The 25,318-nt window shown below is 36.1% G+C and overlaps 2 protein-coding genes across 6 annotated transcripts in view; one reads left to right on the forward strand and one right to left on the reverse strand.

Moving 5' to 3' along the window:
• Positions 1–1,074: 1,074 nt before the first annotated feature.
• On the forward strand, positions 1,075–25,290 carry CLEC1A (C-type lectin domain family 1 member A). Of its 3 annotated transcripts, XR_004809706.2 has the most exons (8): positions 1,075–1,389; positions 11,628–11,726; positions 13,258–13,434; positions 15,137–15,288; positions 17,455–17,573; positions 18,908–19,149; positions 19,810–19,976; positions 22,716–24,683. XR_004809706.2 is itself a non-coding variant. In XM_049102662.1 (6 exons), exons 1-6 carry the CDS (start codon positions 1,275–1,277, stop codon positions 23,870–23,872), a joined length of 789 nt encoding a protein of 262 aa, XP_048958619.1. In that variant the 5' UTR covers positions 1,075–1,274; the 3' UTR covers positions 23,873–25,290. The 3 variants fall into 3 exon arrangements, 2 of the variants coding, with proteins under 2 accessions (XP_048958619.1, XP_025310833.1); XM_049102662.1 differs by lacking the exons at positions 18,908–19,149; positions 19,810–19,976 and having other exon boundaries at positions 23,746–25,290; XM_025455048.3 differs by lacking the exon at positions 22,716–24,683 and having other exon boundaries at positions 18,908–20,843.
• LOC112665374 (C-type lectin domain family 9 member A) overlaps positions 24,122–25,318 on the reverse strand; it is a 44,897-nt gene continuing 43,700 nt past the window's right edge. For all 3 annotated transcript variants that reach the window (XM_035707108.2, XM_035707107.2, XM_025455044.3), the window contains one exon: positions 24,122–24,683. In XM_035707108.2, coding sequence (XP_035563001.1) covers positions 24,551–24,683 — 133 coding nt within the window. In that variant the 3' untranslated portion in view covers positions 24,122–24,550. The remainder of the gene's footprint in view (positions 24,684–25,318) is intronic.

Genomic DNA, 25,318 nt, shown 5'->3' on the forward strand with positions numbered 1-25,318 from the left:
TTCCAGGGCAGGTATCATTTTAGAGTGATATTGGCCTATATTTGGGGCTGTTTGCACACTGCCAGCCTTGTGGCTGCAGTTTGAATGGACTCTGCCCAAGAGTGTATTGGAGCAGACATGCCACTGGTTCTGGCACTGGCCAGAGTGGAGTCCAAAGTTTTAGCAATGTGCATACTGGCCTCCTTGCAAAATGATCTGTCTTAACTAAGGCATATCTGTAAAGCATATATGGGCAGGGCACAAAATTTTAACAAAGTGTGTGTTGGTCTTTATGGGACCCACTGCCACCACCAAAGCTGGCCCAGGGTCCTAAAAGTGTGTGGGAGCAAAAGACTGAATGTTGGCCAGGTTTGTGTTGGTCTTCTCAGAGATGCCACCTGTGGTGCTGAGACTGAGACAAGATTACCTGGAAAGGGCAAATCTTCTGAAGCAGTGTGGATGGGTGGATTGCTGTGGGTTAGGGGTATGTGTATTAGCAAATTAGGCACCACACTGGTTCCTGCTGGTGGTCATTCTTTATGCTGAGGGAAAATGGCACCTGCCAGCTACTCTGTTCCTGGGGAAGTCCAACAGGAGAACACTTTTAAAGCTAATACTGCCACTGACCAGCTATGTGACTTTAAAACAACCTCTTCATCTAACTGGATTTCAATCTCCTTTTTATGTAAAATGAGAAAAAGTACAATCAATAGATATTCCCAAAAAGAATGTGCTGACATTCCATGTATATGATGCTTTATACTATGCCTTTGGAGAAAGGAAGAGACTGGTTCTATGATCTCTTCTTTTTTTCATGAAGGCACAGAAGTTAAACCTCATCTACTTGACTGAAGGAATATCTGGTAGATAAGAGACTAGGTGATATATATATATTTTGTCTGATTATTGCTCTGCAGAGCCTCAAGGAATCTCTGTGTGATTATATGAGCTTGCCTTTTTTACACTGTACTTACACAGGAATTACAAATAAATGAACAAAGGAGATTTGAGAAGGGCAACCCTTCAATAATTGTTCAGACAGAGACCGCCCAAATAGAAAACACATGCTATTTCCCCTCTGCCTGACCAATTTGGCCTTCAGAGTACAAGTTCCCAGGAGAGGGGCTGGGCCTCTCCAGGCAGGAACTGGAATCAGAGGCTCCCCCTGCTACTCGCTGGGAGCGAAGAACATTAGGAATGACTTTCAACGCCATAGTTCCTGTACTGTCTCACAGTAGCCACGCAGCTTGGGGACAATCAAACTGCTGCTTAGCCTCACCTCAGCAGGAATCCAGATGCAGGCCAAGTACAGCAGCACGAGGGATATGCTGGATGCTGATGGGGACACCATCATGAGTGTGCAATCTCGAGCCTCTTCTACAACCCAGCAGCCAGAGCTCAGGCACACAGGTACTCTGTCTCTGGGAGTCCAAATTGGTCGGACTCTTGAGCAATCTGTGAGATAAACTATCTTTCTGAAGAATGTGCGAAGTGAGGGAAAGAGAAAGTGTTTTCATGACTTACATTTATGTGTAGCTGTGGACTTCGCACAACTCATGTGCCTGTGTATGAACATCTGAAAATTTAAACTCAGTATATACACAGATGTTTGTTTTTTCTAAGATTCAATTGCTGGCACAGTGGTTTTCTTTTCACTAGCTTTGAATTTATAGCTTTGGAGGAAGGTTTCTAAGCAGACACATCAGCTCTGGTATTTTGTTGTCAGAATTCTGCATCTTAAAGTTGCAAGGCCTTAGGAGAGTCATATTAGGCTTTATCATCTGTGAAATGAGGGAAGGATTAAAGTAAACACTTTTTAAGTGTCCCTTTAGCTCTAAAATTCTGTGATTTGATGATCTAAATAGTGGTCTCAGCTGCAATTATATCCCACCCCACTCCCTTTTATTATTTTTCAGTCCATAGAAGAGAGAATTCCCATATATAGAGAAAGATCTTATTTCCTGGGAAACTCAGCATATATATGTAAAACATAACTTATTAACCTTATACTCCAACCATTTATAAGAAAAGTGTTTGATATATATGTGTTTAGAATAATTCCAGGTACATAATTCTCGGTATATACATGTTTACTATCAGTTATATTTTATAAGTAAAGAAACCGAGGCCCCAAAATACTTGAGTAACTAGTCCGATATCAGTTTGTAAGCGGCACACCTGGTATTAGAACCTAGTCCTGTCTGTGTTCCACTGTGAGGTTTTTCCATTAAAACTCAAGTGACAGGGGATCCCTGGGTGGCTCGGCTGCCTTTGGCCCAGGGCCCGATCCTGGAGTCCCGGGATCGAGTCCCGCGTCGGGCTCCCGGCATGGAGCCTGCTTTTCCCTCTGCCTGTGTCTCTGCCTCTCTCTCTCTCTCTCTCCCCCTATGTCTATCATAAATAAATAAATCTAAAAAAAATAATAATAACATTAAAACTCAAGTGACATTTCTGCCTTACATTGACTGAGTTGCCCAGGAAATAAGATCCTTCTCCATGTATATGAATTCTCTCGTCTAGGGACTGAAAAATATATTTTTAGTACTATGTCAGAGGTGAATTCCTAGAAATAAAAGTATAAGTTGCAAGCTAAGTAACAAATTGAATATATTTTTAAAATATTTTATTTACTTATCTATTTATTTATGAGAAAGAGAAAGAGAGCACAAGCTGGGGGAGAGGCAGAGGGAGAAGCAGACATCTCGCCAAGCAGAGAGTTCAACATGAGGCTCCATCCCACGACTCTGAGATCATGACCTGAGCCAAAAGCAGATGCTTAATCAACTGAGTCACTCAGGCCGTCCACAAATTAAATATTTTTATAATTCAATTCAAATATCTCTCTTATAAGGTGGTTAGAGTAAAAGGTTGATAAGTCCTTGGCATATTGCAGACACACCAGAAATGTGCATTACCTTTCAATATTTCATTCCTCGTGAATTCTTAAGTGTTCTGTGTCAGTTGGCATCATAGAGATGCCTGTTCAGTGACTGTATGTCCTTTCTCTTTTGACCACATTCAGGTGTTCTTCACCTGTATAAATCTGGGCACATATCTTTTCATTGTTCTCTTCCACTTCTTTATCACATAGCTTTTAGGTTTTCTTCATTTTCCCCTGTTAAACCTTTCCATTCCCATTCTATTCATTGAATGATCACCACCTGAGACTCACTGATATGATTTTATTTTATTTTTTGCTTTTTCCTAAACTATGTACTCAGTTGTAAGAAGATACTGGAGATTTCCAGCTTCCTTGATGTGAAGCAAAATGACAATTTTGGGATATCAGTTTCTGTAGGCACCAGATACGTGTAATAAGATATGTTTTCCTCCAGCAAATCCTGTGAAGAATCAGCTCTCAGGGCTGTGGTTTTAAGTGGCTTGTGTATAACTTCATATTTCACCTTTGACTAGAGCCAGGAACTCTCACAAGGATTGGTGATTAGCATAATAAGGAACAGGGTGTACAAATAAGTTCTACTGAGCTCAAGGGTGAAGAAGTAGGTGGGGCAGGATAAAACACTTGCTGAAAGATCTGGCAATCTTTCCATAAGAAGTCAAAACTGAAGAAACAGTAGGAGTAGAGGTTACAAAGAAGTGTCTTGAAGGCCAGCCTCTGAAAATAGTTATCTTCCCTTACACGTATGATACCTTGTTTTTATCTTGTAATAATGCAAATATGTAGAGGAATGCCACAGAAGTTTAATTATTTTTTAGGAAAATGATTTGATATAATTTTGCTGTTTAAAATAACTGAGCAAAAATCACTGCAGGAATATTTTGGCAATGCATAGGATTTAAATTCAACATAATATTGTTGAATAACTTATAATAACCTCATGAATGGAAATTTTTTTTTCTTTAGAATTAGTAAAAACAAATTATGTACACTCATTTGTCTTCTAGATTTTCATTTTTTAAATATAAAAGTTATGTTCATCTTTAAAAATGCTAAACAATTTAGAAGATAAAAGGAAAAGTGAATGACAATGTCCTCATACCTAATTCTGTATTTTTGGAGAACTATAAGCAATGTGTTTTGGCGGGGGTGTAGAATTGGAGAGAGAGGAAGCTGGCAAGAAGGAAGTATGGGAAGTTATGAAGGGCCTATTATGTTATACTCAGGTATTTTGATTCTAATTCAGTAAAATTAACTCATGTAGGGATTTAAGCAGGGAGTAACATAATGACTTTTGTGTTTTTAGAAGACCATCTAGGCTGTAATGAGGAGGATGAGTTGAAGGAGTAGGAAACTGGATGAGCTAATAGCTAGGTATTTTACATTAGTCTAAGCATGAGATTAGAGGAATCTGAACTGAAGTAGTATAGGAATGAAGAGGAGGAATCAGATGCCAAGGAGGTGGAGTTGATATTTTGGTAAGAATTACACTTTCTGAGAATGAGCAAGATCACTGAAGATGACAGTGTAAAACAAAAAGACAAAAAACCCCAAAGGAATAGAGTACCTAGGAGAGAATCTACCAAATGAAGGGAAGGATGAGTGAGAGATTCCAAGAAAAGCTACAAAGAATGATTGGTAGTGATAGAAGCCGACCAGGAGAGAGAGACATTAAGGAAGCCAAGAAATAATAACTTCATGAGAAACAGAAAAGTCAATGATAATAAATGGTGAATTTTAAAAATAATAAACAGTAAATACTGCAGAAATTTCAAGTAAAAGAAAGGCTAAAAACAATTTTTTGTTTTAGCAATAAGGAGAAAATGGATTATTGGTAATTCTTAATAGCAAGGGTTTGAAAGGAACATAGTCAAATAGGAAAATAAATAATTTGTCATTTTCTTTTTTAAAAAAATCTCTCTTTGAGGAACCAGCTATAAAAAGAAAATATAAAGTGTTAAATCTGAGGTAGAATGAGTTTTTGTGAGCGCATTTTAGATTATTTCTTTCTTTATTTGACACAGAGAGAGCTAGAGCATAAGAGAGGGAGAGGGAGAAGCAGGCTTCCTGCGGAGCAGAGAGCCTAATATGAGACTCAATCCTAGGACCTTGGGATCATGACCTGAGCCGAAGGCAGATGCTTAACCAACTGAGCCACCCAGGTGTACCTAAAATTATTATTATTATTATTTTTAAAGATTTTATTTATTTATTCATGAAAGTCACAGAGAGAGAGAGAGAGAGAGAGAGAGAGAGAGGCAGAGACACAGTCTCCATGCAGGGAGCCCAATGTGGGACTTGACCCCAGGTCTCCAGGATCACACCCTGGGCCGAAGGCAGCACTAAACTGCTGAGCCACCGGGGCTGCCCAAATTATTTTTTAAGATGTGAGATTCTAACTCAATTGAAAAGAAGTGCAGCAAGAGCATGTCACAGTAATAATGTACTAGGGAGACAGAGAATAAAATCACTGATAGGCTAAAATTTCTACTGAAGACTAAATATAGACCTATCAAAAGAATATGAAAATCTATTTGGGTTTACAAAAAAAATTAAAACCTTTTAATGATAAATTCAAGTTCTATTTTTCTCTACCTATATTAATTATAATATTCTCAAATTTTTCTAGCTTCATTTCCCCAACTAAAGCATTAACTCTTCTTTGAAGTGTCATGGCATAAATCACATCTAATTGATTCAACAAATCTTTAATGTATGCCTACTTAATATCAAGTGGTACTGCAGGCATAGGAGATCCTTCTCTTTTATTGAAGTATAGTTGACACGAGATGTTAAATTAGTTTCAGACGTGCAACATAGTGATTTGACACCACAGGTGTAGCTACCATCTATCACCATACAGCGCTATTACAATACCATCCATTATATTTCCTATGCTGTACCTTCTATCCCTGACTTATTCATTCCATGGCTTGAAACCTATACCTCCTACTACCCTTCATTCATTTTGTCCATCCTCCCACCTGCTCCCTCTCTTGCAATCATCCATTTGCCTTCTGTATTTATGGGAAGATCCTACTTTTAGGTGTTTGGAGAAATGGAAGGAATAATTTGAATTAGTTCTAAGAAAATGCATTTAATGTTATTGAATATATGTAGGAGACCAAGAAGCAAGTAGAGATGAATAAGTTACCGACTGTGTTTTACTCATGTGGGTATCTTTGAATGAAATGACATTCGCTCTTGTCGGTAAGCCTGAGTCCAAGTTTTTCAGGCAGAGCAAGATGGGCACTAGTTATCAGGCCTATATGTACAGAGATAAAGGTAGATAGGTAGGAGCTAGCTTGGTGCAATGTATTTATTGGTAAAATTAAGAAAGACAAGAGTTCAGAGGGAAAAAATGAGGTGCGAATTTAGAACAGGATAAGATCATTTGGTGAATCATTAGCAGATGATTCAAACACAATGGCAAGGTAGATTATTGGCAGAAAGAATGGTTAGCCATCAAAGGAAGGGGTATACGAGGGGGCATGTGGGCAGATGAGGCTAAAAAGTGGGACTTAATCCTACTATGCAGGCTCTTTTATAGCATGCTAAGAAACATTTTTTCCTTAAGGAAGAAATTAAATTTACACCCTAGAAAGTTCACCTTGGGGATAGAGTGGAGAATGTATAATTGTAGGTGGCTATTCCTGAGATATTTCACAATAAAGAAGTGAAAAGTAGTAAGCAGTTAAAACACCAGAGTCTTTCTACAATTTCATAAGGAACTGGCATGTAAGGGCAAATATTAATGTGGGATTTGTTGGGAGGATGGGAAAATTATTTAAAATATTCAGATCTGGAAGGACAGAATTAGTACTTCTGGCTCCATCATTTACCAGGTGTGCAAACCAAAGGAGACTAAGCAACTCCTAGGTACAGTAGTTTTCAAAAATCCAAACAAAAGTGAAAAATAGGGCTCTCTTAAATATTTTTTGGATGAACCCAATGAAACACTACTGCATCCATAACACTCAGGAGTTGTTATCAGGATCTGTGTGTCCTTGGGTAAGCTCAGCCCCCTAAGACTTGGTTAACTACCTGTAAAATGGTGATCATAGTGGTATCTATTCATGGGGTGTTGTAAGATATGAGATAATGCATATAAATCATTTATCTTAGTAACTCAAGGAGTGTTAGCAATTGTTATTAATAGTCATGTTATTTTTGAATCTTTCATAAATGAAACTCCTTAATTGGAATATAAAATTGACTCACCTAAATTTTACTCTTTTTCTCTCTCTCTACATATATATTTGACTACATACCTATATTTTCACGAACACCAGAAAATACCCTCAACTCATGGAACCTTGAATATTCTCCCATGAGATTTATTATGTGCCATAAGTGAGGATCACGGAAATAAAGAGAAGTTGCTAAACAGACAACATTTAAAAATTTAAAATATATCCCAAAGTCAGATATGCAATCTGCAATATCTCATGATTAAAAAATATTAAAAGTAATTTCCGAAATATTATGAACTTCATCACCAGTCTAGTCCTGATTTGTCTGTGAGTTCTGGTCAAGAGGAAAAATACAAAGTGTGGTGTTAAGCATGACAGTTTAATCCTGGTTCTGCCCCTAGTTTTTGATGTGGCTTTCTGCAAATTATTTAAATTTTCTTGCTTTTCCAGCTTTTATTATGCTTTCTATTTCAAAGTCATACTAACAGACCACGTCTGGTAATACATGCTTCATTTCTCATAGGCCCTGGGAATGGAAGTCTATAAAATTTCCTCTCTCTGATGCCTGATGAAGACTAACTGCTCGTGTATGACAACTCTTCATCTACAAAGTTTCTTATTCTTACAAAGGAATTTGTGTTCAAAACTTAACCTTAGCACTGTAGCCTTTTATAGAATAGTTATAGTAAAAGGATACAGGAATTTTTTTTCTATATATATCTTATTATTCCTAAGGATGTTTATATCATTCCTTGCCCTGTCCACACCTTTTTCTAAACATGCCTCAGGAGACAGCATAGGGGTTCTCTTCTAAACACTAAAACCACAATAAAGCCAAGCCAAACTGAAGCACCTCCCAGGCAGCTTATTTTTTCTTATTTTAGGGTGGGGATGGTCCCTAGAGAGAGACCTCATTATGATCAAGGCACTTGGAATAAAGCTTAGGGATATTAAATCTATAGTTAAAAAATAGTATCATCATCAAAAAAAAAAAAAAGACGTGAAACATTTTTGGGGGGTTTTGTAGCTTCAGATATAGAATTTAGTGATTCATCACTGCCATACAACACCACACAATGCTCATTATTTCAAGTGCCCTCCTTAATCCCTAACACCTACTTAACCCATTCCCCCTCCTACCTCTCCTAGAGCAATCCTCAATTTGTTCTCTGTTTTTTTCTTTCTTCTTCTTTTTTTTTTTTTTAAATGAAACTTTCAACTTCATAGTCTTTCCAACATAGAAGCTGGATTTCCTAGGAAATGACCATATCTGCTATAGAAATTCCTTAGGGTTGTGTTTTTCTGGGTTTTGAGATAGAAAGAGATTGTGAATATTGAGAGAGGGAGGCAGGGAGGGAAAAAAAGGAAGAAGGGAGGAAGGGAGAGAGAGAAGAGAGTCAAAATAGAAAAATTTCCAAATGACCAGGGAAAGATGATTCACTAGAATGGAATTTTTAAAACTTTGTTTCTTAGCAGAAGATATCGTATACTTTTTTCATCTCCTGTCCTAGAGATAACCTTAGGAAGGATAATGTATTTATTCTTTACATGGATAGAATTATTATTAAATAATATTCTAATTCCTTAAATCTGTACCCTCACTTCACAGTAAGGTTTTACGATTATTCTTTTTGATTCTCTGGGCAGAAGATCAGCACTTCTCTTGCCCCAGTATTACACAAGGAAAAGCAGGTTTCTTAAGGGATAATTTGGTTGATTTCTACAGCTGTTCTTTTTCTTTTTCCTCTTATTATTTATAACTTTGGGAAGGGAAATATCAATTATAAAAACGAACAATATTTTAAAAATAGTTTATGCCTGGGGCACCTGGGTGGCTTAGTTGGGTAAGTGCCCAACTCTTGGTTTCTGCTCAGGTCATGATCTCAGAGTCATGAAATCATGCCCTGTTTCCAGCTCTGCTCAGCACAGAGTCTGCTAGAGATTTTTCTCTCCCCTCTGCCCTAAAGAGAGGATTTGTTCTCTCTTTCAAATAAATAAATAAATAAATAAATAAATAAATAAATAAATAAATAAAATCTTAAAAAATAGTTTATGCCTTTCAGATGTGTAATAATATAAATAGGTTTGCGCAGGAGTAGATAGGCATATAACAGATATTTATATATAGGCAACACATTCATTCAACATTAATTGAGTTTTTTTCATCTGATGTTCTAGGTGCTAGAATTGATATTCTTCTAGTGACTAAGCAGACTATAATAATTAAGACAGCTATAAACCAAAAGAAATGAATAAGATATATAATATATTTGATAGTAATAAGATATATGGAGAAAAATAAAGCCATCTTGGTGGTTGGTCCACATATGCACTTGTACTTCTGGAATCTAGAGCCATCCACCTACTTAAGTTTCTTGGGCTATACAGAACTCTCAGGAGACTGGGGATTTAGAAGGGATGTTCAGCTTAAGCTATATTCTTGTTCTTTTCTGTGCTTCTGATTTGAGATACTCTTAAGTATCCTTGAGAAACCAACAGTTTCCAGGAAAAATTTAGACCAAACCATATAGGTCAGCTAATTGAAGGGAGAAAGCAAATCTCTCCAATATCTGTTCATGGTTCAGAATCTTACACAAGTCAGTGAATAGAGACCAGTATGGTTAGAAGATGAATTTAGTTGAGTCCCCCTTCTGCTGTCGGAAATACTGCTGAAAGATCAAAAGATTTTTATAAAAATCAACAGTTTAGATAATCCTCTGTGCCTCTGTAAAAATTATATAATTTAAGTAATATTAACTTTTCACAATTTCATTCTTCATTCATATCTGCATTCAAATATGTATTTGGCCCTCATGTGCCAGGCACTACTTTCCGTACTGGAAATATACTGGTGAACAAGACAGACAAGATCACTGTTTTCATGGAATGTACCTTCAAGGAGGGGGAGGATAGAGATGAAAGAAACAAATGAAAGCCATGAAAATATTAATAATCTTATTTTTACAAAACATATGTAGTGGCTTATATATTAGAAATGAACTCATGGAGCACTCCCAAGGATGGACATTTAAATGGAAAACTGAGTAGCAGAGTGTAACCTACCAACAGCTGCTCTGAGGATTAATTAATGCAGGGCAGAGGCAGAGCTAATGGAAAGGTACTAGGACTGGGACAAGCTTGTTTGTTTCAAGGATAAACAGAGGCCACTGTGTGTAGAGCATTTGAGTGAGGGGAGAATAGTTCAAAAAAAGGATGAAAGAACTAGGTAGGGTCCAGAAGAAAAAGACTCATAGAATTTTAAGTGCAAAAAAAGCTATTTGAAGTTTTTAAATTGAGAAATAATCAAATTTTAATTTTGTTAAAGAGAGAAATCTGAGTCTCCATGAAAAGTGGTTTGAATTTTATTCTATCTTTAATGCAATCCACTGAAAGTTTTTAACGGTGATGATTATTAAGAGAAATTAAGATTCAAATTTTAAAATTTATCAATCTCAATGTCTCCATGATTTTTCCTTATTTTCCTGCTGGATTGTAAATTCCAAAGGATAGTAATCACATTCTCCGTTTCCATACTACCTTTCCCACTTATCATTCCCCATTGGGAAATAATATGTAACACAAATCTCTATACCTAGAATACATTATGTAGAGGACTTTGCTAAAGAGGAGATGAATTTATATGTTTTTAATCTTTTTGTTTTAGAACATGACTTCAATTCCCAAGGAAGTAAAACGCAGGTCTTGGAGACATCAAAATTTTTTTTAGGGTGTTGCTCTCCTTTGTTTCATTTTAATCACAATGCTAGATGCAACAAGTACCTGAGAGGATGAGGGTGGAAGGTTCTCCCTTTCCTCATTGTCATTTAGATTGACAGCTAAACGCACTAGGTGATGGGTTCATTGTTGACTCAGTAGAGCCTCCGCAATTAGCACAAGGCAAACTCGTGGGGGTGTGGCATTTATTATTTAACTTCAAAATTGAGATAGCTTAATTCCACCCTTGAGAAATTGATGATCATGTCTCTCTATAATCCATTTTTGCTGAGATATAAATCAAATGAGTGAATAAAATCCTCACAAAAGAGGAACTTTCAACAAAGAAATCCCAAAAAAAGGAAACAGTAAAATGATCATTTCTCTTTACTGACATGCAATTTTCTTACTGACAGCACATACGGAACTCATTGGGGAGGTGTTTTGCAAAACTAACAACGAACTCATTTCATCTCTTTGATGATGTGAAAAATTGTTCCCCGTTCAGGGATTTCCACGTCTTTTATAACTTAAATTTTGACAAAAAGATGGTTATGCAAGCAACTTTATAAAGATAAGCGCAATGCATAACTTGATTCCATGTGAAGTAGAACTGAGGCTTGTGGGGCTCCGGCAATGGGCAGGGCTTGTGAGGGAATACGGCTGTGGAAGTGAGGATGGCCATTGGACCTTTTGATAGTGCTTCTGAGGCCAGAGGGAGTGTTATCTAGCCCCTGGTTGCTGTTGTTCTTTCCCAGAACCAGGTCTTCTGGCTTACTGGTGGCATAGATCCAAGAGAAAGAAAAAAAGTGAAATCTTGCCGTTTCCTTTGTTCCCTGCAGGGCACCGGTCTCCCTCTTCAGTGTGGCGTCCAGTGGCCCTGACCTTGCTGTCTTTGTGTTTGGTGCTGCTGATTGGCCTGTTAGCCCTGGGGCTTGTGTGTAAGTCTGCACTCTGACTTGGGGGAGAATTCTGGTTCTAAGTTGTATCTAGGATGAAGAATATTTGTTACGGATTTTTTAAACTTTAATTCTGGAGCCTGTGAATAATTCAATGTACCTTATTCTAAAGCACTCATTGAAATGAGTAGTGAAAGAAGCATTAAAATACAGCAATCACTTGCCAGCTAGACTTTTACATTGTGTTTGAGATAGGCAGGTTTTGTCTGTTTGTTTACATGTTGGTATTTAAAATCAGCAATTTTTTTGAGGAGGGCAGAGGGAAGGTCTATGGTGAGGGAGTGGCATGGGGTGTGGGAGAGAATCTTAAGCAAGTTCCATGTTAATCGCACTAGGTTGTCCATCTGAAAACTCTGAGATTCCTGACCTAAGCTGAAATCAAGAGTCAGATGCTCAAAGGACTGAGACCCTAAAATCAGCAATTTTTATGAATTTAGCCCTCTTTCATTCTACAAAAGAGTACAGGAAATGGTTTTTGCTCTTAGTATGCATGACCCAGCAGCTCATACAAAGGGAAGAGATTTCATTTATATCTACTCCCTCAATATAAGAACAGATTAGGTCCTTAATTTCTACAGTATTTTTCCAAAAAGTCCAGGAAATAATAGAATCATTTTGCAAAATCTTGTGAAAACCAAACAAGGAAAAATGCATGTGAAAAAGTCTTTAAATTTCACACCAGTAAAGACAAGTTCAAAAACTAAAAAAGGAAGTGGGTGGATTTGCCTCATGGCATTGACACTACAGTAATATTGCCTGAGCAGGTGAAAAAGGTGGCTTAAGGTAAAAGGTTACATTGAAGAGCAGGTCATTTGTTTTCTCTAGGAAATGTTAGAAATTTTCCTTTGTTATTATAATTTTTTAATTAAAAAATATATTTCTTAGTGTTTCTACCATGGCCCCCCAATTTTTACTTCATTTTGATATAAATTGTTTTATAACCACCATTTTTATGGTACATAAAGCAACTATAAAGCAACTTTCATAAAGGATTTCTCAACTTAGATTTAGAAATCTGGAATTTAAACCTAAATGTTGAAATTTTCCAGTCAAGTGATATTAAGGAAATTGCTTGTTCTCACTGAGCCAAATTGGAAGCTATAAAACCATGGAAATGATAATATGACTATTTTAATGAATGAATAACAATATATAGTACATTGTCAATAATATGTTAATAGATCAATGGATTTGTGGTTTTAGGTTAAGCAGCAGTTTAAGAGCGCACACAAAATATTTATTGAGCAGTAAATATGGTTAAGGAATTTAGTCCTGAAGTTAGAAAGCATTACTATGATTCTACATATTCCGATAAAAAGACAGATGTAAAACATTAATTTGCCTGAGACAATGCAATTTACTATGTGCTACAGTTGAAACTTGAACACAGACAATATGAAATCTCAGAGTATGAGATCTTAAACAATATGAGGTTTTGTCTTCTCTATATGTGAAAAGTAGAAAGACAAATGAAGAAATCAGCTGTCCAGTCTGACTTGGTAACCTGGGTTAGTTTTTCAGATCTACCAGCTTTCCAATACTCAGCAAGACAGCATTTCTCACAAGGAAGAAAGATTGGGGAATCTCTCCCGACAGCTGCAATCCCTCCAAACCAAGAACAGGAAGCTTGCAGAAATCCTGCAGCGTGTGGCTGAAAAACTGTGTCGTGAACTCTATAACAAAAGTGGAGGTGAGTCGTGTGTGATCACCTCTTTCTGCCCTCTGGCTAGCTGTCATTGTAGAGCTGACTTTCCCATCTGTGTGCCTGGGCATCACATGTCATTTAGTTAGTTGTCTGGCAAACTTCATGAAGAATTTGGACACTTAGGTCATCCCCAGTTATTGGAACTGTTTAGTTCGGATATGTCTGTGTTGTAATACATAAAAGGATTCTTCAAATTCAGACATTTTAAATAATAAAAACAACTAACTGCAAATAACCAAAATAACACCGCAAGTGAATAAAATACAGGGTTATTTCTCAATTTATCTTGGCACATAAAGACCTAACAGTAGTATACATTTCATAATGTGTTCATAAATCTTTTCCCCTTAAGAAGTTAATGAGCTCATAACTATAGTTCTCACATTTTAAGAATCATACAGGGATCAGGTTAAAAATGCTCCAGGGGGAGATGAACCATGCTTTGGTAACCACAGCTGGACAAGGCTGAAAACATCATCTCATTCCTGTGCCTTTTCCTCCCGTCGGTTTTGGGTTTCATAATGTCTAACTCTATTCAAGTTAGCCTTTCTCTTCTGTTCTGGTCATCTTGCATGGAGAGGAAGCAACATTCATTCTAAGTTGCCACTTTTTATTTTTCTTTCCAGGACTTTAAATTAGGATAAAGTCTTCCTCTTCCACTTCCCACACTAACCAGACAGCCAGATTGTGTGGTTACCCAGTAAAATAACACCCGCAGGCACACTTCCACTTCTCTAAGTGATTCTTTTCCACATGACTAGTGATCTCACTTGTTACAATTTTCTTTCTTTTCTTTTTTTTTAATTTATTGAGGAATAATTGACGCATGGAGTTGTATATATTTAAAGTGTACAACACGATGATTTGATATACCCATACATTATACAGTGATTATACACTGGATTGTTTTTAAAATATAGACATTTTTATGAAATGATTGAGTTCCCATCTGACCATAAGGGACTTGATAACAAGTCACAAATCTCAAAGGCCCAATGCTGTGTATCCTCATCAGTGTAAAGACCATGGCTCTCAGGGACTAGTTCCTATACTTACAGCCTCTATTCATGTAGTCTACCTCACCCTTCACCTGTGCACTTACTTCTCTGACTTTGGTGCCCATCTTAATTTCTGACACATGGAAATTTACCATTCTAAATCATACTTTACTTAGCATTTATGTCTTTTTTTCTCAAATTTTATTTACTTGTCTTTAGAATGAGAAAAGAGTCCATATCTTATTGGTATACATATACTGCATTTTAAAAATCCTTTGCAATTATATAAGAAGATTTTGATGAAGAAAATTGTGGAAGCTTCAATTGTTTTTTAAAGAAAAGACATAATGAGTTTTTGAACATATGAAAGTTCTTTATGAAATTGAATATGCTCTGTGTGCTGAATTATATAGGGCAAGAAACAAGGAAGTTCCAATCATTCATTGCTAGATTCCAAATTCCATGAAAGCTGTAGTGTCTGCTTTAACTTTCACCATATACTCAGTACCAATTAGTTTCTGGCATATAGAGTGTTTAGTAAACATTTGTAGTTATCATTTGTGGGCAATTAAATATCTAAGAGAAAGGAAATTGATTCTTTTTTGAGTCATCAAGTACCATATAATTTCAGGAGAGGAAAGATCGCACACCTGGATAAAAAATAACACTAAAATTGGTTTCTTTCCAAGAAAACAGATGCAGCCCTTGTCCAGAAGAATGGAAGTGGCATGGGGACAAATGCTACCGGTTCTATAGAGAAAGCAAGAGTTGGCAAGGCTGTGAATATTTCTGCATTGCTGAGAACGCGACCATGCTGAAGATAAACACACAAGAAGTGTTGGTAAGATGCTGATCAGTGTTTGAATTTTTCTCAAAAAGAGATTCTTAAAAGACCTGTACAAAAGAGTCAAAGGAGTCAATGTCCCTAGACTTTTGTACTTACTGCAATCAAGACCTAAGCCTTATTCTTATTGTTTTGAGTGATTCCCTGAGGTACGTACGTAAAAGGAGTTCTCCTCACTACAAAAGGCGTTCTCTCCATACCTTAGAAACATGAGAGGAAACTCTCCAAAATCCCCATCAGTCAGAAATGAAAAAAAAAAAAAAATTCCCTAATTTCTTACCTCTTTTAGTTTGGGAAAGAAGGGCCCAATACTGAGGTAATGTCAGAAAGATGAAAATAACATTTCCTATTCTTCCATTATAAAAGGACAAGTTTTTAATTGAAAAAAATTTAATTAAATCATTACTATAACCTGCAAATAAACATATTGTCCTTCAGAAGTTTAAACCTAACATAGACTAGTCGAGGCAAATGTGAAAGTAAAATTATAAATTGGCATGTATTAAGTATACGTAATTAAGATAAACTTCTAAAATCATGTCATTGTTCTCACCCTTTTAAAAAATATTTATTATTCCTTTGAATTTAATCTCTTAAGCAGTGTAACTGTTATTTATTTATCATTGTTTTAGCAGAAGTCTTGGCACAAAGTAGTTTATCAATAAGGGATTATTTAATCGAAGTAAGTGCCCAACTCACTATGTAAATTCTTAACATCCTTCTAGTTACTCTTAATTCCTACCCACTTTTCTGAAATCTGTGATGAATGCAACTCTGCAATATTTCTCATCTACTAAAATAACATTCTTTATACTTTCTTAATGGCTCAATTTAGGCAGAAAAGGAGGTAATTTATTTAAGACAATGTGTCCCTACCATAAGCCCACCTAGTTTTTCTTATTCTCTTTGTTTCCTCCACTTTTAGCGTAAAAGAGGACTCAGATATATAACTGAATTGTATTACATATAATGGTAGGAAATATTGTGAAAGTTATACAGTGGTTTTGTCTCATGCACTTCAAAGATTTGTATATATTTAAGTAATTTTCATATGATTTATTTTTAAAAACTTTTAATTTGAAGTGTCTACCATACAATTGGAAATATTTTCAACTATACTTTTTTTTGATATACCTACTAGATGACTGTTGCTAAGTGATAGTTTCATATCTATTTCCAATAATCTTTTATTGAACCATATGTCATATGTCATTAATTATCTAAAGGGTTGAGGACATAAAACAAAGTATGTATCCTTAAGGAACTCATAGTATAATGGAAAGGAAGGACATTAAAATTGATAATTATAATAAATTTAAATAATTTCTATGTTAAAGGGTAAGGCTGGATAGAAGGAAGAAGGTAACTTAAAAAATATTCAATATAGAGGGGTGCTTGGATGGCTCAGTCTGTTAAGCATTCGACTCTTGATTTCAGCTCAGGTCATGATCTCAGGGTCATGAGATCAAGACCCAAGTCAGGCACTCCCCTGAGCATGGAGTCTGCTTGTCCCTCTCCCTCTGTTGCTCCCCTCACATCGAATAAATAAATAAAATCTTTTAAAAAATTCAGGATAGATATATATGAGTATAAATGTATATATGAATACTATACAAAAATATAAATGCACACACACATATATATATATGAAAAATTTCCCTTTCTCCCTTTCCTTTTCTGAGACATAAATCATCTTTCCAAATTTTCTCTTACCTCTTTTTACATTAAAGTATAATTCATTATTCTTTCCCCCTTTCTGGCCAGTCCCTTTTGCATATGTTTATAAAGAATACTTTCCCCATTTTTACCCTCTTCTTTCCATATTCTTCCATTCACCCCATGAGTAAATCTGCCCCCATGTTTTTAATATAAATCTTAGTGTTTACTCTGTGACTTGAAAATAATGGGTTATTTATATATTTTGATTGATGTGATTTTGGTTTTAGAATATCAGTATATCTTCCATACTTACAAGATAAATTCTTTAACTTGGACAAACTGACCTCCGCACACACACTTTTTCTCTCAAGTGTACTATGACCTATATGGGGCAGGACTCATGTGTTGTTCTCAAAGTAAAAGTGCTGGCTGGCCCTACACATCTCTGTGTATATATAGTATAACATCTCTAAAGCTAAAGATCTTCTTGTGTGCCTTTCACAGGACTTTGCCATGCCTCAGAGCTACTCTGAGTTTTTCTACTCTTATTGGACAGGGCTATCCCGCAACGGCAGTGGCAAGGCCTGGCTGTGGATGGATGGAGCCCCTTACTCCTCTGAACTGTAAGCCTTCAGAACATTTGATGAGAAAGGCATTTAACAGAGAGCTTTCACTTGAGGGACTGAGTTCAGCAATTTGCTTCAATAAGCATTAATCAAACATCTGCTTTGTATTGGATACTGTGTTTATAAGAGGATGTACAAAGGTGTATAAAAATAAAACACAGTGCTTGCTTTTGAATGGCTTGTGAACCAGTGAAGGAGACATACAAAATGTTAGTAAAATAGTAGGGGCAGTTCTCTGTCTGGGTGCTTTCAGAGTTTTTATTTCAGGGTCTGAAGTCCTTTAGAGCATTAGTAATTAAGTGTCTGGGCTCTGCTGAGGGAGGATGACAGAGACAGAGATAAAGAGAGAGAGAGAAGAAGAAGGAAGAGGAAGAGGAGGAGGAGAAAGATGAGGGAAGAGATGTTTTATGGATGAATAAACTGAAACCTAGATCGGGATGGTAACTGACCTAAGACCACATAACTTCACAACTTATCAATACCCAGAGGTAATATAAGACCTCAGATTTCAAGACACCTGGGTGGCTCAGTGGTTGAGCATCTGCTTTTGGCTCAGGGAGTGATCCCGGGGTCCTGGGATTGAGTTTATATCAGGCTTCCCACAGGGAGCCGGATTCTCCCGCTGCCTATGTCTCTGCCTCTCTCTGTGTGTCTCCCATGAATCAATAGATAAAATCTAAAAACAAAAAACAAAAACAAACCTCAGATTTCTTGGCTTTCTGAGCAGTATGATAGGGCACACATTTTTCAGAATATAGTTTCTGAGGGACCCTGGGGTGGTGTAGGCAGTTAAGCATCCAACTTATGTGAGCGTTTACTTATCTGAGCACTAGATAAGATTGTGTGTGATATCTTTTCAAATAGCTAAATGTATACTTAAATATATTACAATTTGAAGCCATGTTTGGCCAGATACCTTTCTTCCCTATATATCATACGGGATTTATTATCCCAGCAGATGCGACATTCTTAATGTAATCCTTTTTATTTTATATTTAATTAAACTGAATCACAGAGAAAGTAGATGACCTTTCAAATGATGGCAAATCATATGATAAATTTATATTATAGCATGCATCTTAGTTTTATTTAGAAACAATTTTTGTTGTTTTAGATGAACTGATGCTTGCTTCTAGGGAAAAGTATGGACATTAAGGGGTTGAAAAGGAAGAGCGTGGTGACCCCATCTCTCCAGTAAATTCATTCTGCATATCTATTCTATAATTTTATCAATCTAGGAGTACTCCCAATGTACTTTCTGGATATTTAACATTTCATTTTAGAAGTTACCAGTGATCTGATTAAACTTTCTTTTTTTTTTTTTCCTTAAGGTTTGAGATTATAATAGATTTTACCAGTCTGAGAAACAGGGACTGTGTGACCATCCTCAATGGAAAAGCTTTCTCAAAGGACTGCAAAGAGTTGAGGCGGTGTGCATGTGAAAGAAGGGCGGCCACAGTGAAGCCTGAGAGCCTCCATTAGTTTCCCTGCACCATTACATGGAAGTGATTGACTCTCCCATCATAATTACAATATCAAGCTCTCTTCAGGGAGATTGAAGATCAGAACAGAAGTTAGTCTATTTATGTGTACCTGTACTAGTTTGGTTTCAGTTCCTATCTTCTCTCATATGATCCATGTTTATACAAAAATTGAGCAAAAAGGTTGAGCCAAGCAAAGTCAATGCAAAGGATATTTAAGCCATTGGAAGATGGGAGAAAAATAGGAAAGGCAATTTTTCTGACTGGTGGAGGAAGGATTTTCATGTTTCTTGTTCAGGATCACCAGCATTTCTGAGCTTCATGCATATATTTACCAGTCACAGAGAAGTCCTATCTATGTACCAACCAGTCCCAGAATCTCATAAAGTTGTCATCCACCTTCTTGACTCAGAGATAACTTTCCAGTGTTTTTCCTTCTTAGCATCTAATATCATCTCCCTATTTCCATGTCTTCCTTCATATTGAAGGAAGTGAGAAACTTACTGAAATAGAGGAAATAAATGTGTGTGACATCCTTTGTGGCTCAGTCAGTTTAGCATCTGACTCTTGATTTCAGCTCAGGTCATGATCTTAGGGTCCTGGAATTGAGCCCTGCATTGAGCTTTCTGCTGAGTGGAGCCTGCTTAAGATTCTATCTATCCCCTCCTCTATCCACCTTCCTCCAACTCACAACCTCAATCTCTCTCTCTCTTTCTCTCAAAGAAACTCCAATGATTGTGTCCTCTCTCTAGGAATTTCTTCCAGGAAAGAAATATTCTCAGCTCAGTTCCATATCCAAATTACTGTCCTCGATGCTCCTTCAGAAAGACTGAAGACGAGAGCAAAAGTCAGTCTCTTCATGAAGGTCTATAATAAGTTTCAGCTCCTATTCCATCTGATTCATGTTTATGCCTTCCAGGTACTAAAGATTTAATAATAATAATAATAATAAATGTAAATAATGTGAAATGTGTGTGATTTGAGAATAGATTCTGGGAAAATTTCTGTGTAGAGATGTTCTTCAAAAGGCAAGTTTGTCATCAGCACATACCGAAAGATGAGTAAATAAAATTTTAATAGGATGAGTTATCCAATCAGGTCATGGAAAGTGGAAGAGAGACTGTGATACCTGCGCACATCACTGGCTCCTTTTTATAGGTACCTCCTTTCTCAGGATACCCATATGCACAGTCATCACAGGGGGCACTCACTGCAAATAACACCATCACAACCAGTGACTTTGTTGATTTATAGAGAAATCAATTTTAGAGGTTTAATGCTAGTGATGATAATCTACCATAAACCTTTATTTTTCAGCAATGAAAACTAGGGTGCTTCAGTTTTATTTTCAGAAAACATCCATCACATGGTGAAATGACATTAAATTAGCAAACATGATAAAGAGAACATTTCTGTATTCATTTTCATAAGACTGCATTATGTAGCAATCACTGCTTGTGGATTTCTTCCTTATGAATTTTCCTTTCAATTTTCTGTTGATTAATTATGAAATTTCTTCAGTGTTGAACAAATTTTGTATTGATTTATTGTGTCATGCAAAAAAGAATTGTGGTCATAAAATGAGAGTTTTAGGTCCCATAATCTGATCTATTATTGGGCAAATCACTTTACTTCATGAAGCTTATTTCATTAAGTATAAAATAGTGGAAATGTTTATAATTTTCTCATGGTGCTATTGTTAGCTGAAATGAAGCAAATATGAAATTAGTTTTATAATCCAAATTGAAATATATAATGTAAAAATATTAAAAATACGTAAAATAAAGGATTTAGTAATTTTTTTTTTATATAGAGGAGCACACACAAACATAAATAACCCTTTTTGGAGACCTGTATTCTTCAGTTAATTATAGAAAGTCACTTACATTGGGAAGCTGTGGATATTGTCAAATATTTTCTATGATGAGAGCAGATATTTAATGAATGCAGTTTATATAATAAGCATGTAACAAGAAAGGTGGATTAGGACTTCAGCTAAGAAATTAAGTGTAATTTAAGTCTTGTTACTACAGGAAGAAAATGTGGTTCACATAAGCAAAGTCAAATGACTTTGTGGACTAAGTTGTAAATAGGGACAAGGCACATTTGTTGACTCCTGGCAACCTACATAACTGCAGTCTAGTTCAGGTTTGGATGACAAGTTTCTCTTTAAATGCCATTGCTTTAAAGAGTCTAGGTGCCAGGAGAGTGGATGTTGTATAGTATTTAAAGTATTCCCACAAATCTGCCACCTGAGGAAGTGTCACTTTAGATAGTGAAGAGGAAAAAAATAGCATTTATTTGACATTTTTGCTATTCTTGACCTTATTTCTCTCCATCTTTACCCTCAATCCCATCATCTGTATAACAAAACTCACAACACTAATTACAATATGAGCAAATATCTCAAGGTGCAGAAGAATAGTATGGCACATTTTCTCCACAAACTTTTTTAAATTTAAGAATAGGAAATAATCATGACGTGATTTGCTGAGAATATTTTTCCATGGAGAATCAGAGAGTAGTGTCCCATGAATTAATTTTTGGCTTGAGAAGAATTTTTCTCTTCCAGGCTCTTGTGTGTTTAGGTAATTCTGAAGAAATTTCAGGAAAAGTCAAATGAGGCTTTCCTGGTAGATCGGAGTTCCCTACGGTACACAGTGAGCTATTTCTTTTCCTGAGGATACTGAACCAGCTCTTAAAACTTATCAACAGGAAACAGGTCATGAGTTCTTTAATAGCAGGAAGAGTGTGAAGAATAAGGGGAGCTTTTTCTTTGGGGACAGAAGCAATTATGAAATAAGTGGAAGAGTCTAGCAGATTGCCTCAGTTTTGGCCTTAATATTGAGGGGGTCAAATACTTTGCAAAGGAATTCTTGTCCTTTTTGAAGAATACAAAAAAATCATAATCTGATTTAAAGCATACATTTTTACAAGGTTCATTGGATGAATAAATTTTTAGGATCTAGTAATTTTATTATTCTATCAATAATACTATTCTAATTTGTTTTCTTTTTTACACACTTAATGCACTTTGGCCATAGCATATAACACAGCTTCTTTACATTTGTAGAATAGATTTTTCTGTTTCCTTCCCACCCCCTTTTTTAAAAGTTAACTTTGATCTCAATGAGATGGATCAAAGATATCCAATTAATTCTTAGTGAGACCAAGATCTAAAACATGTTAGCCCAGTGCCAAGGCCCAAACTCTTACCAGCGCCTGGAAAAAGAACCTGATAGTTTGGACCCAAGTAACTTGTAAGAAAAAAATCTTCCATCCATATTCGCTATATGAAAAGCAGCATTGCCACTGAGGAAATTTGTAGGAGTTTATGCCAGCTGCGCTGTTGATAAGATTCTGACTTGAGAATACTGCATCATATATTGCTGGGATGACATCAGCCAAAGGATGTTTGCCTTTTGCTTCATTGTACTTTTTCTTAAAAGAGTTATTAAATGCTTCCTATCCTTTCTCTAAACATACTCCCATGACAATGCTCTGAAGGATCTTGAAGACAAACAGTTTCTACTACTAAAAATTTTTATTGTTTCTCCTTCATTCCAAGTTATTATATTCAGCTGCCAGCTGTCAGCTGTGAAAGCCAAACACAAGACTCAACTTATACTGTGTTTTCTGTGCTATTTTCTTTTCCTAGGTTCAGCAGAAAATTAGAGAAGAATCCCTTTTACTGAAAGGTCCACCATTTCAACTCCAGGTCAAGGATGAATTAAAAAAGAAAAAAGAAAAGAAAAAAAGAATTTTTTTTTAAAAATTTATGATAGTCACACACACACACACACAGAGAGAGAGAGAGAGAGAGAGGCAGAGACATAGGCAGAGAGAGAAGCAGGCTCCATACACCAGGAGCCTGACGTGGGATTCGATCCCAGGTCTCCAGGATCGCGCCCTGGGCCAAAGGCAGGCGCTAAACCACTGCGCCACCCAGGGATCCCGAAAAAAAAAAAAAGAATTTAAAAAGAAAAAGAAAAAAAATCATGCCTTTCCCTTCCATAAAGGACCTTAGCCTTTAGAGGTCACCCTTTACAATAGACTTCTAGGTTCATTTAAATGATTTCCACTGCCTCAGTGAATTAGGTTTTGTTTTACTTTATTTTAACAGTATCCTTATTGTAAAGAAAGATGAGAATCTAATGTAGCTTAACTACTCCTTGTGAAAAATGAGATTACTTAAAATTATATTGAATTTAGCTGCTATTTGATGAGAATTTACTGTGTAGTAAGTTATTCTAAGGATGGTAAGTGGTAGAAAAGTAATACAGTAATAATTAGTGATTTTTTCCTTCCTATAAATTGCAAGACACTTTCGTATCTCCTATCTCTTGGGAGCAAGCTAATCTATGTCCAAGGAGCCTGCTGACCTAGGATATAGATCATCTATGGATTTGTCTGAGGAGATTCATTAACTTTAAAACAGATACTCTGTCCTGACAGCTGCTAACATTTCACATATAAACTTTATCTTCTCAATATTCCTATAATATGAGTAGGGAAAAGAGTCATTTTTATCTGGATTACACAAATAAGGTTGATGCCTAGAGATGACTGGTGATTTACTCCAGATAATGGTATTGATAAAGTGTCAAACTCTAGGAAAGGCACTAACATACATTCATAATTTAATCTTCAAATAATAATTTGACATAAGTCCTATAATTATTTTACAGTGAAGAAATTGGAGAACAGGAGATGCACTTGAAAGTGCCTGAGTGTTACTTCTTCAAAAAAGGCATCCAGATGGCCAACAGACACCTGAAAGGATGCTCAACACCACTTATCGTCAGGGAAATGTAACCGAACCACAGTGAGATATCCTCTCATACCTGTCAGAATGGCTAAAATAAAAAACTCAAGAAACAACAAGCATTAGTGAGGATGTGGAGAAAAAGGAATCCCTGTGTGTATTATTGTTGGAAAGGCACACTAGTGCAGCCATGTGGAAAACAGTATAGCTGCCTGTCTTCCTTTTAATTTGAAAATCCATCTCTCTGTCCTACCATCCTACTGGTTTAAAAGAGAAAATGCATAGAAATCTGGCAGGTAGAGACTTTAAATAAAAGGCCACATTTATTTATTTGTTTATTTGTTTAAAAAAATGGCTAGAAATGTATCATCTCCCCAGTGGCTTATAGATTTTTGAGTGGAGTTTATAGTCACTATAGGCTATAAAATTTAAAAAGTACAAAGAAATTATTTTTCTTCATTTTGTTCTCCCCTTTCAGGATTTTGTCCTCTATAGGCTATAAATTGATTTTATTCTTGGCAAATTAAACAATATCAAATAAAGGCCTGGAAAGTATTGAAGAAAACTACCAAGTGTAAATGTAGAGATAGGTTTTGAGTCCCAGGTAGTGAGTTTAGTAGCCCACACATAAGTTTACTTCTGCACTTGCTCTTAGAATTTTGTGGCAGGTTTTCCAATGGCCTATTCAACATACTATCATAATAGATCTCTTCAAGTACAATTTTTTTTCAGTTAGAGGATCTCAATGCATACTTCTCACAGATAAAATATTTCCAAATGCTGCAGTTAGCAGAAGAAAGGAACTTGTCCTTTAGATATCCACAGAGCTGGTTAGTTGATTGCAATGTCTGTACTGGCGACCTGGAGAAGCAAGTCAGTGGATTTGACGTTAGGGTAACTGGTGAGAGGTGGGTAGCTTTTATGTTTTGCTTTGTTTTAATATGGTACCCTCCTGTAGCACTCTCTTTCTTCAGTAATAGAACTGTTTTCTCTCAATAAAAAATATGTTAACATAATATCAAAAAACCTTATAAAAACAAATACACAAAAATAAGCTGTAATGTAGGATCTCTTTCCTGACTCTTAATTCTCAGAATACTAAAGCACCTAATCCTGTTCACCAATCTTCCTAGTTCTATCTAAAAAAATTAATAGGGAAAAATAAATCAAAGTAAAAAGTTTAACAGGGAAATCTCTTAATAGTTCCTATAACTTTTTTCTCCTAGCATTCTCTAGCCATTAAATGATATACGTGAAAATTATATTGTTCATTCAGCATCTCAAATTTTGTTGTGAATGTGCTAGAGCATCATGGCAGCAGGACCGAAAGGAGGAAGATTTGGAAACCATGAAGCTACTCTTAAATTACCTCAGTTTTGATTCCAATCAAAAGCCTGTGGAATGATCATGCTGGCTATGTCTTCTGGAGAATATTTGAGGTGTAAAATAAAATGAACTTTGGAATCCCCTCATGTTCCTAATTTTTCTTGTCACAT

This window comes from Canis lupus, chromosome 27 (assembly GCF_003254725.2).
Source record: "Canis lupus dingo isolate Sandy chromosome 27, ASM325472v2, whole genome shotgun sequence".
Taxonomy (NCBI): Eukaryota; Metazoa; Chordata; class Mammalia; order Carnivora; family Canidae; genus Canis; species Canis lupus.